Here is a 10,660-nt window from a genome sequence, read left to right as displayed (position 1 = left end):
AATCAACTCATACCGCACATGCTCAGAAGGGCCCGGTTCAGCGGTTAGAGATCTGCCATAAGCAGAGTGCGCCGTCACCTTCAGCCATCTTAACCATGTTGGGTGCCTTGGGACGGTGCTGCAGCGGGTCTCTGCAGGCTCTGAAGCCTGGCTTCAGCTCTTTGAAGACAATCCCCGGGAGAAATGCGGCTCTCTATTCCAGTAAGTAAAGTTTAAAACTGTGGCCGACTGTCAGCATTATGTGTCGCTTGTTACTACAGCCAGTAGATGCGAACCCGGCGGAACAGGCCTGTACCATTAAGGCTCCATTCATTGAAGATCAGTGGGTATTTTAGCCAAACAAAGGATCTAAAATATGAGCGAACCAGTTATTTAGGCATGTTTTTGCTTCAGGTATTTGTCTTTACTCCTGATATGTTTTACTTCGCTGTCTTCCATGAATGACCTTCGTAAGCGGGTCATTGTTTTGCCACAGACCCTGTGCTCTCGCTGTTCCAAAGTTTTAGTTAGTCTGTGTGCTTCAGTTACAACAGAATACGGAAGTGCATTTAAGAAAACCTAAAAATGTGGCAGTATTTTATAGGCAGGCAGTTAATTTGCCTGCCCTCTAGATGTACTTCAGTTCACTTGCATAGGTTAATTTAGTATGCATGGTCTCTCTGGGAAGCATGAACTGTTGCTGTCATGTGCTGCCATTCATTTCACTGTCCTTTCAGGCAGGGGTTATGCTGCCCCAGCTGCTCAGGCTTCGCTGGCCAATGGCCGGATAGTAGCTGTGATTGGTGCTGTGGTGGATGTCCAGTTTGATGAGGGCCTGCCTCCCATTCTCAATGCCCTGGAGGTGGCAGGCCGCGAGAGCCGGCTGGTGCTGGAGGTGGCACAGCATCTCGGTGAGTGTGCTGAAACGAGCCAGCTCAACGCTCCAGAGTGAATATTTGTCCTTTAATGTCTTTCTTTGTACATTCATTCAGGTGAAAACACAGTCAGAACCATCGCCATGGACGGTACTGAGGGTCTGGTCCGTGGTCAGAAGGTTCTTGACACTGGAGCTCCCATTCGGATTCCCGTGGGCCCCGAGACCTTGGGCAGGATTATGAATGTCATCGGAGAACCCATTGATGAGAGGGGTCCAATTAGTACAAAGCAGTGAGTATTGAAAGGATTCAAACTTTTCCACCCTCTGTGAATATCTCAGCTTTTGTCTGTTTTACTCAAATAAGAGTTAAAATGTGTCTTTACTATTAATGGGTTTGACAGATGATAAAGCACACATGGCACCTGTCTTATTCAATTGTAAGCATGTTTACAATAACAAAAATTACTTGGCAGGACTGCTCCTATTCATGCTGAAGCCCCTGAGTTCACTGACATGAGTGTGGAGCAGGAGATCCTGGTGACTGGCATCAAAGTGGTAGATCTGCTGGCACCCTACGCCAAGGGTGGAAAGATCGGTTTGTTGATTTTTTTTTGATTTTTTTTGATTTTTTTTATTTTTTTATAAAATCCACATTTATTTTTTCACACAAGAATTCCTTGTTAATTTATTATTGTGTATGCGTCATTCCTTAAAGGTCTGTTTGGTGGTGCTGGTGTTGGCAAGACTGTGTTGATTATGGAGCTGATCAACAATGTGGCGAAGGCTCACGGTGGTTACTCTGTGTTTGCTGGAGTGGGCGAGAGAACCCGCGAAGGAAATGACTTGTACCATGAGATGATTGAGTCTGGTGTCATTAACCTGAAGGACACGACCTCAAAGGTCAGAGCCTTTTAACAAGTTAGCTGTTAAAACATACGTAGTCATTGTATTGTAGCAGTAAAAGTTTGGTTTTTAGCTCTGCTGTTGGATTTCAGTTTCCTGGGACTCTTGCATCGTGTTTCTCAGGTGGCACTGGTGTACGGTCAGATGAACGAGCCTCCAGGTGCTCGTGCGAGAGTTGCCCTGACCGGTTTGACTGTTGCAGAATACTTCCGCGATCAGGAGGGACAGGACGTGCTCCTCTTTATTGACAACATCTTTAGGTTTACCCAGGCTGGATCAGAGGTTTGAAATGGAATAAATAAAAAATACTTTTTGTTAGACCTAATAGTTATGTCATCTCACTTTAATATTTATATCATTATCCTTTAGGTGTCTGCTCTGTTGGGTCGTATCCCTTCTGCCGTGGGTTACCAGCCAACACTGGCCACTGATATGGGTACAATGCAGGAGAGAATCACCACCACTAAGAAAGGCTCCATCACCTCAGTACAAGTAAGAATTCCCAGGATGCTAATCCTAATTACATGTCAGCATGCTCTTGTTTTCTGGTTTATTTAAACTGATTTGTATTGCAGGCTATTTATGTGCCTGCTGATGACTTGACTGACCCCGCTCCAGCTACCACTTTTGCTCACTTGGATGCGACAACCGTGCTGTCCCGCGCTATCGCCGAGCTTGGTATCTATCCTGCTGTGGATCCCCTAGATTCAACTTCCCGCATCATGGACCCCAATATTGTTGGTTCTGAACACTACGATGTTGCCCGTGGTGTGCAGAAAATTCTTCAGGTAAGCTGTATGCCATAACAATTTATTAATAACAAACAATCAATACAAAAGGCAAAAACTAATGACTGTTTCTTTCTTTCTTTCTTTTTTTTTTGTAGGACTATAAGTCATTACAGGACATCATTGCTATCCTTGGTATGGATGAATTGTCTGAGGAGGACAAGTTAACTGTAGCACGTGCACGCAAGATCCAGCGTTTCCTGTCTCAGCCCTTCCAGGTAGCTGAAGTCTTTACCGGTCATTTGGGCAAGCTGGTCCCTCTGAAGGAAACAATCAAAGGCTTTAAGAGCATTCTAGGAGGTAAAGTGCACCACTGATATAAAGACATTTTTTAAATGGCATCAACTTGGTGTGCTTTTTATAGTAATGGTTATTGTTGTTGTTTTTTTTCTCTTCAAGGTGAATATGATGCCTTGCCAGAACAGGCTTTCTACATGGTGGGCCCCATTGAAGAAGTAGTCCAAAAGGCTGAGAAACTGGCCGAGGAACATGCGTAAACGATATCTTTCTGAGGCCGGAAAGTTTTGAGATGAACATTTGTACAGTGTAATTTCTATTTGAGGAACTTCTAACGTGTCATGCTAAGTATGTTTGTTGTGGTTCCATTTCTCTGGAAGATTAAATTTAAAAAAAAAAAAAAAAAAAAAAAGTAAATTTGTGTTGTATCCATGGCTTCTTTTCTTTCTTTCTTTCTTTTTTTTTTTCCCCACCCTTCCCTCGAAATTGTCCACAAACATGCATACTTGTTCACAATAAATAAAAACCATCATACTGATTAGAAAACGTACCAGATGTTTATCCAATTATGTGGCGCAGCTTCCTATTCAGCTCCCTTTCCTGTGTGAGGAGGCTGTCACTGTGTTCCTTGAAAGCGTCGAAATCCTGTGAAAATGAAACATTTGGAACATGTTCTCAGCCTCAGTTTGGGCGACCATGAAATTTTGCAGACTGCCTATTTCAATGCACCTCTTTTAGCTTCTCGAACTTTCTCACAGATTGATCGAGAGCAGACTGGAGGGACTTCACTCTTGCATCTTTGTTAACAGCTTCTACTTCACGTGCAAATCTGAAAGTCGAGAACAAACGGAAGATCGCTCTCATTTGTGCTTCAGTCTTTCTGTGCGTGATCCTGGAAATAAATCTTAGTATGCCATGTTGAAGGATGTTGCAATTCCTAAAGTGTGTTAAGAAGAGAGAGGCTCGCTTACAGAAGTAAAAATGAAGGATGCATTTTTACCTTCAGTGTATAAAAGGTGAAGCACACAACTGGAATAGACAAATCACAGAGGAAGGAGTCCCTAAACTAATTGTCTGTATTTATAACTTTTTTCATTTATTTAAGATGATCAAACTTTCTGGCCTTCACTGTCACTGTGATTAAGAAACTTAGATATACCTTGTCATGTTGTAAATTAAAAGAATCGATCAATATAAAAGAATAGCATGAGGACTGCAACACTGGAGATCATAAAGTCTTAGTCCTGCAGTGCTGTAAGTAGCATAACAAAATTTATAGTGCAGATGTTAAACATTCTCATTTGACACTTTAAAGTGATGGCTTGAGGCAAAACTGATACTTCTCTAGTGGGAAGGGCTAAGACACGAGGACAGGAGTAGAGGAGAAAATAAGAAAGTCAGTTAAACTTTAAAGTCTTAGAGCAATGTAACGTAAGCACTGTTAGTACCTCTCCAATGCCTCCAGTTGCACTTTCTTCTCTTCTTTGCATTTTGTCTCCAGGTTCTGGATTTCCTCCTGTTTCTCCTGCATTTAAGAGCAGTTTGTATGTTAATGAAGCCATTCATTCATTCATGAGCATTTGTGTGTGTTTATTAGTTAGAACAATGCTGTTTTTTTATTGACCTGTATCACTTTGCCTCTTTCCATAGAAAGACACAAAAACTTGTCCTTCTCCTTCATGAGACTTGTTATCCTTTCTCTCATTTTGATTTCATTCAAAGCTCGCTGTTCTTCAGCCTCTTGTAGCTGCAGCTTCAGTTCTGTTTGCAGAAAGAAAGACATTATTTTGTAAACTGTAGAGATAGACCTATAGTTTTCTACGCACCTTTGCAGTTGTCCACAGCCTCTTTGTGCTGCTGGTGTGCATCCTGTAGCTCATTGATTAGTGATGTTTCCCTGGCTATATGCAGATTTTCTTGTCCCAGGAGTTCCATCTGGCATCCAGCTAATTTCTCCCTTAAGTTTTAGTGTAAAACAATTCAAAAGAAATTAACAACTATATATTTAATGATTTTTATTACTGTTCAATAATTCTTGTTTTTCAAAAGTCTGAGATTGAATCTCAATAGATTCAAGCATTAGAGTTAATTAGAGTTAATTACCGATATTCCTTTCTCTTGTGTGCATATTTCTCTATCTGCCGTTTAACTTCTTCCTCCAGTTTTTGCACTAACACTTGGCTGTCATGTAACCTCTGTGAGAAAAGCGATTCATTCTCTGACTGCAGCTTTTCGTTTTCGAGTTTTAACTGGCTGTTATGATTTTTATACTCCTCCATGAAAGCAATAATTGCTTGATTGTTGGCAGCTAAATCCATAAATCTTTTCTCCAGTATCTTTGATTTGTTCCTTTCCTCTTCCAGTTCTTTCTGACAGCGTGCCACTTGGTCCTCATGCTCTGCATTGATTTTCTGCAGGGCTTGATATCGGAGAAACACCTCGTCGGCTCTGTTTTTCAGAATGCAGATCAAACTTGACTGCTCATCTACTCTGGACCTCAACATCTTTTCCTCTGTTAGATCCTCCGTGGGAAGACTTTGAAGTTTCCCAGGTGACTTCTGAATGCAGTCCATATGCTGTGAACAAAGGGAAGAAACCTAATGTTAAAACATGGCAATAACTTCTCTCACACCAATCTGACAAGGCAGGCAGCTGTCCATCCTGAGCCTGTGTGTTTAGGCATGTAGACATGGTTAATTCAACCTTCTCCTTAGTTAAAACTCAGCATCAAAATGGGGACGAAAAGCAATTTAAGTATTTTAAGTAGTTCAATTCATGATTCAGCAATTTAAGTAGTTCAAATAACCAGATGACTTGTGGAAAAGCATCTCTGAATGCAGAGCATATTAAAACACTGAAGCAGATTGTCTTGACCATTTTAAATGGGGACAAGTCAGCTGGTGAGTGTATTTAACTCAGGGATGTCAAAGTCATTTTACATCGTTGGCCACAAACAGCCCACTTTGATCTCAGCCAGTGAAACTCCAATTTTAGTCAATGTAAAAAGAAATTTACTACACATTTAATCAATGAGATATCTTAATACAAGACAAAGAAGAGAAATTTCAACAGTATGTCTCAGTTTTTCTACTACATGCGTAGTAATTGAAAGATAATCTGTCAGCATGACTCTTTGGGCTTCAATTGTAAGAATTAAATGTATAAAATTTCAGTCTATAAGATAATTACTTTGCTGTTACGTGAATGGCCATGGGATGAGATATTTATAATAAGGCAAAGTTGTAAAAGACACCTAACAATATTGGAGCCTTCGCCGGGCTGATTCTGGCCTTACGTTTGACACCCCAGGTCTGACTATTAACTATAGCGGTTAAATGTACTAAGTACAGTGCTATTGTTGTAGAGCAATTGCTCATAATTTTCTTTAAGTACACTATTGGGCTAAATGTACTTCTGCGACTAAACACTTTTAGGTAATTAACGGTTTTAGATACTCTGCGCATCTTAAAAGATCGCTAGCTTATACTTTTTATGTTACCCATCTCTTATTATTCTTTTTTAGCATGTTTCCAGTTTATTCACACACTTAGCTCACTTAGCTTAAATTTATTCCTCATTTAAAGCATTTAAGTAATACAGCAGTACTTAAAGTTAAGAATTGTCGAGAAAGTAAACTTAGTATTAGTTTGAACTAACTTTTTTGTTTTGCTTTTTTAAACACACCTTCACCTCGCTGCCCTCCATCTTCATGTTTTCCTCTGCATTGCTCTGTGAAACTGCCATGTCGAGTTCATATAATACAGATTTTCAGTCACATTTTTTCCGTACCTAACTTCCACTTTTCGTTGAAAATATCTTTTAAAAGTCTCGGTAGTTTCGGTTGCACCGTCGCTAATGGCAACCATCTTTGAACCGCCCTTTCTTCTGATTTATCGAGTCCCACTATTCGGCCGCATGAGGGCGATGTTGAGCTTATTATCGGCCGCCAACTTGGTTAACAGTAGGTTTTCTTTTTTTTAAAAAAAATATTATTATTATTTTAGTAGTAGCAGTTTATATTTTTTATTTATTTATTTATTTATTTATTTGATGATTGCATTTTTCCGTGGCGCTAAATTTGTATATTTTTATTTTAGGGAGATCATTACACCATAATTCCGTTAGTTTACCATTAGATAATCTAATAATCGTTTGACCTCCTTTTGCAAAGCACCGTTACAAAGACTCTTAACAAAGTGCATGTTTGTCGTCATATGTGCCAGAAACATGGCCCTTGCTCGGGCTCTAACCAACCATACTGGGATTAAGTTCTCTGCCTGGGCCTTCTTGGACGCCCTAGAAGGCCTTGTTTTAGTTGCATGCTTTTTTATTTAGTCGCCCACTCTTTATTTTTCCCCCCAAGAACCAGTAGGCACCCATTTCAATCCCTAAATCAAAGTGATAGCCCGCTGAGAGTGAAAAATCACTGGCACTGGGACGAGTCGGACCTTACTCGGCATTATGCAGATTCCAGAGCCCAGAGGGATTTATCGTGAGGGCCGAGGCTGGGTTGGGGGAGCGGCTGTCCTGGCCTTTGTGCACGCCCCTTTTCATCAACTAGCGGGCCAAGAAAGACAGAGGAAAGCAACAGCATCCCAGCCCCAGTCCTTACAGCTCCTCCATCTGCACAGCGGAGCTGGACGGACCAGCCAGGATGTGGAGAGCACTGCTACTTAAATTCCTTTTTGTCCTTATATGCTGTGTTACATGGCACCACTCTGAAGGTAAGTACTGTGATTTTTTTAAACTTTTTTTTCTCTGTCCACACAGGATGTTAGCTGAATGACTCATTGAGGAACTGCATAACTGCTGCGCTGCACTGCACTTGTTGCACATAGGAAAAAAATATGAGAAAACTGAAAATCAATCATATTTGATGGAATTTAAAGAGCAAAAGAAGGTGGAAATAGTATTGTTAATTCAAAAGCCTTTGGTTTAGTGCCTGCACTCAGGATGATACTGTATTTTTATTTATTTATTTATTTTTAATTTAGCCACCAGGTAAAGTAATTCTGTCTGTGGCGCTAAATGCTTTTACACATAGTATTACTTTAAAGGTTGAGCACAAAGCCTTCCTCACACCGATTGGAAGTTATCTTGAGGAACTTTTGCCTGAGCTTTACTGTTGCTAGGTAACGGAAAAGAGCATGTGACTTACAGGCAATCTGCGAGGACTGTGGGCCACTGGTACAAGTCTCATTCAGTGGAGCAGATTTTACGCTGCAAACCCACCGATTCGGCTCAGATTCCAGCTTTATTTTCTAATGCAAGAGAGAGAGAGAGACACACACACACACACACACACACACACATGAAAAAAAAGCTCACACACTGCTCTTTATACGTGACAGTCTCATGCTTGTCTGTTGTGTTAGGAACACGGCTAAGATCTTACTTCTCAAATTGTAATCTGCTTTCTTTTTGCTCAACCCTTAGTATGTAAGCTCCTTACTGTGAATCAAGCAACTAATTACAGTGCAGCTGCTGCAGAAAGGAATCATTTCTAACCAAGAGAGAAACAGTTTCAAGTTTTTTTGTTTTTTAAATAAACCTAAAGTGAGGTCAATGCTACAGCTTTTTTATTTACTGTTATGAAATATCCTAGACCTATTTCCTCACTGGCTAAAAGGCAGAAAATCGGGCCTGTCTATGTAAAAAACCCAACAAAAAACAAAGACAATATAACTGTACCGTATAACTGAGACTGTAGCATTTTAAAAAAAATCACTTGGCATTTCCTTTGAATCTTGGCAGTTGCATGCAACTTGAAGATGAATTTTGCTGATGACAGCTGAAGGGCACAAAATGATGACTTGAGAAAAATAGCAGACGTCCAGCACACTTAGTCAGCTTGTGCATGTCGATCATTAGCTTGGATTAGTTGACTGCTTAAATATTATTTATTTATCTTTAACCTGAATTTATGAATGACCACTTCGTGTTAAACCATATTGCTGGACATTGCCTCCCTGGCTTCCCTGGCCTGCTTTGTCACTTAGAATATAAGATTGGTGATGGCTTGTTTTACTGTGAGGGGGGCAGGGTACTTTCTAATCTCTTCCTGATCCTCCACAAAAATCCTTTAGTTTGATAACTGTTTCTTCCAGGACCTTCTGGAAAACATTATCCAGGCCTTGAGCTTGATACTACTACTGAATGCTTACACTGGCATTAATAGCTAACGTGACTGTTTGAGAAGATTTCATGGTGTTGGTTTATTAACTATTATCTGCCATTTCTGCTGTTTTGGATGTGTTTTGTCAGCAAGTTGAGCTGTTATCTCCAATTATCATTTACCAGGGAATCTTAATAGCCTATTAGGCGCATAGTGCAAATTTTAATAGCTCTATAAATTGCTTTTATTTAAATATACTAGTAAACAACATGCAAATTGCAAGACAGATTACAGACTGAAACCTATTTTTAGTTCCAGTCTGTAATGACGTCAATAAAAATGTTTTCCTTCTTGTTGAAACTTTTCGAGACTTTTCAAGCTCAGCCAGCACGTGCACCTTAAACCTTGTGCCCGTGGCCAAGCGTCTTTCCGGTGTAGGAGCCTAAGTCTGCATGCTACAGTAACACTGCGGGAGAAACTGGAGCACAGTTGACACAAATTGAGAGCAAATCCTTTTGGTAGCTCCCCCGTTAAAGTCCACGTTAAAGACACCAAGGATGGAGTTTAGCCTCCAACCAGCTGCTTCGTGAGCTGTGACACACAGCGTAGAGGAGAAGTAAGATGTCCAGTAGCTGTGTTATTGGGTTGTGACAACTTAATTTATGATTCCTTTCACTTACTGTTTTGTTGGTCCATGCATCAAAAAGCTGAGCATTCCTCGATTCCAACCAGACCAAGGCTTTATTCCTCGCCCTATTTATGCCTTCCTTTTGTTCCCATGCCACTGCCAAAGCTGCCTCGTTTTTTGTTTTTTTTTAGACGTTTTTGAGTGTAGCACTAAGAGCCAAAGTCACTTGTTTGGCAATTGACTGCATTCTGCTGCATTGATTTCCATATGAAATGGGCAGCAGCACTTCACTCTGACAGCGTTTCATGCTGCCAGCAGACGTTTTCTCAACTTTTCTCCGCTCACATCCATTGAGTGCAGAGGGCTGCACCAAAACAAGACGGCACTGATGAAAGCGTGAAGACTTCTTTTGACATACCCCATGTGACAAGAAAGAGATGTTTCACAACAGCAGTGGACAGACAAGTTTTTTTCTTTTTGTCAGAAGGTGGCATATAGTATGTTCTTCTCTGGTTCAGCAGCTTGTAAGGCTTACTTTCCTCTACTTTTTTTTAGGACGACACTTCAGAGTTACGAGTTTGCATCACTGCTCACACCTCTGTTGTGCCATTGTAATTTCACAGAGGGATTTATGGCGTTTGGAGGACTTCATTCGGAGGAAAATTCCACTCGTGCGCTTCTTTGTCGGGCGTTCTTATCCTCATCCTCAGACAGAGCAGTGCTCTTTCCTTCTGTGGGTTTAAGTTGCTAATTAGAAAAGACAAAGCCAGAAGGAAGGGGAAAGGAAAACAACAACATTACAGAAAAGCCTCAGCTAAAACTCTCATTAGAAAACACTCATCATCACCGCCCCCACACACACACACTCACTTAAAAAAAGCATTCTTAATAAGACCTTTGCTTTGTCCTTGCTTAATTTTGACTGACTTTCTCAGTTTAACAACATAATTTAAGGATTTGGAAAAATGTTCTATTGTGAATGTAAGAAGAAACCTAACACAAGATAGTGCCGTTAAAGGTTCGGCATCAGTGCACGGTATCTGTCACCATTCCCAGAAGTAATGCTGTCAGGAAATACTGGCTGCATTTGAAAGCATCCAGTAGATTGGTTTCTTCCTGGCATACTGGCCTTT

The 10,660-nt window shown here is 40.7% G+C and overlaps 3 protein-coding genes across 9 annotated transcripts in view; 2 read left to right on the top strand and 1 right to left on the bottom strand.

Annotated features, from left to right (window-relative positions):
* The first annotated feature begins 16 nt into the window (after positions 1-16).
* Positions 17-3,196, top strand: LOC309691419 (ATP synthase subunit beta, mitochondrial-like). The gene is made up of 10 exons (XM_082509054.1): positions 17-201; positions 717-890; positions 972-1,146; positions 1,330-1,451; positions 1,572-1,756; positions 1,883-2,041; positions 2,129-2,251; positions 2,335-2,547; positions 2,646-2,847; positions 2,947-3,196. Exons 1-10 carry the CDS (start codon positions 96-98, stop codon positions 3,042-3,044), a joined length of 1,557 nt encoding a protein of 518 aa, XP_082365180.1. The 5' UTR covers positions 17-95; the 3' UTR covers positions 3,045-3,196.
* LOC309691421 (coiled-coil domain-containing protein 89) lies at positions 2,702-8,092 on the bottom strand. 5 transcript variants are annotated; one of them, XM_082509058.1, is made up of 8 exons: positions 7,943-8,092; positions 4,888-5,360; positions 4,611-4,741; positions 4,409-4,545; positions 4,233-4,309; positions 3,514-3,613; positions 3,336-3,429; positions 2,702-2,807 (listed from the first exon to the last, which is right to left on the bottom strand). In XM_082509058.1, the coding sequence occupies exons 1-7, from the start codon at positions 7,982-7,984 to the stop codon at positions 3,343-3,345; spliced, it is 1,047 nt and encodes a 348-aa protein (XP_082365184.1). In that variant the 5' UTR covers positions 7,985-8,092; the 3' UTR covers positions 2,702-2,807; positions 3,336-3,342. The 5 variants fall into 5 exon arrangements, with proteins under 5 accessions (XP_082365184.1, XP_082365185.1, XP_082365182.1 ...); XM_082509059.1 differs by lacking the exon at positions 7,943-8,092 and adding an exon at positions 7,233-7,333; XM_082509056.1 differs by lacking the exon at positions 7,943-8,092 and adding an exon at positions 6,442-7,221.
* Positions 7,350-10,660, top strand: part of lrp2a (low density lipoprotein receptor-related protein 2a) — a 55,352-nt gene continuing 52,041 nt past the window's right edge. For all 3 annotated transcript variants that reach the window (XM_082509049.1, XM_082509048.1, XM_082509050.1), the window contains exon 1: positions 7,350-7,508. In XM_082509049.1, coding sequence (XP_082365175.1) covers positions 7,439-7,508 — 70 coding nt within the window. In that variant the 5' untranslated portion in view covers positions 7,350-7,438. The remainder of the gene's footprint in view (positions 7,509-10,660) is intronic.

The sequence above is a fragment of the Aulonocara stuartgranti genome (assembly GCF_965226115.1).
Source record: "Aulonocara stuartgranti genome assembly, chromosome: 16".
Lineage (NCBI taxonomy): Eukaryota > Metazoa > Chordata > Actinopteri > Cichliformes > Cichlidae > Aulonocara > Aulonocara stuartgranti.
This window is presented reverse-complemented; position numbering and strand designations above follow the sequence as displayed.

Bases quoted from the DNA above. Each gene is read 5' to 3' on its own strand.
- LOC309691419 (XM_082509054.1), top strand. From the start codon at position 96: ATGTTGGGTGCCTTGGGACGGTGCTGCAGCGGGTCTCTGCAGGCTCTG. The intron at 1,452-1,571 runs GTTTGTTGATTT...CATTCCTTAAAG, and splicing joins CGCCAAGGGTGGAAAGATCG to GTCTGTTTGGTGGTGCTGGT. The intron at 2,848-2,946 runs GTAAAGTGCACC...TTTCTCTTCAAG, and splicing joins CTTTAAGAGCATTCTAGGAG to GTGAATATGATGCCTTGCCA.
- LOC309691421 (XM_082509056.1), bottom strand. From the start codon at position 6,528: ATGGCAGTTTCACAGAGCAATGCAGAGGAAAACATGAAGATGGAGGGC. The intron at 5,361-6,441 runs GTTAGTTCAAAC...CTTTGTTCACAG, and splicing joins TAAAAAAGCAAAACAAAAAA to CATATGGACTGCATTCAGAA. The intron at 4,742-4,887 runs GTAATTAACTCT...CTAAAACTTAAG, and splicing joins CACAAGAGAAAGGAATATCG to GGAGAAATTAGCTGGATGCC.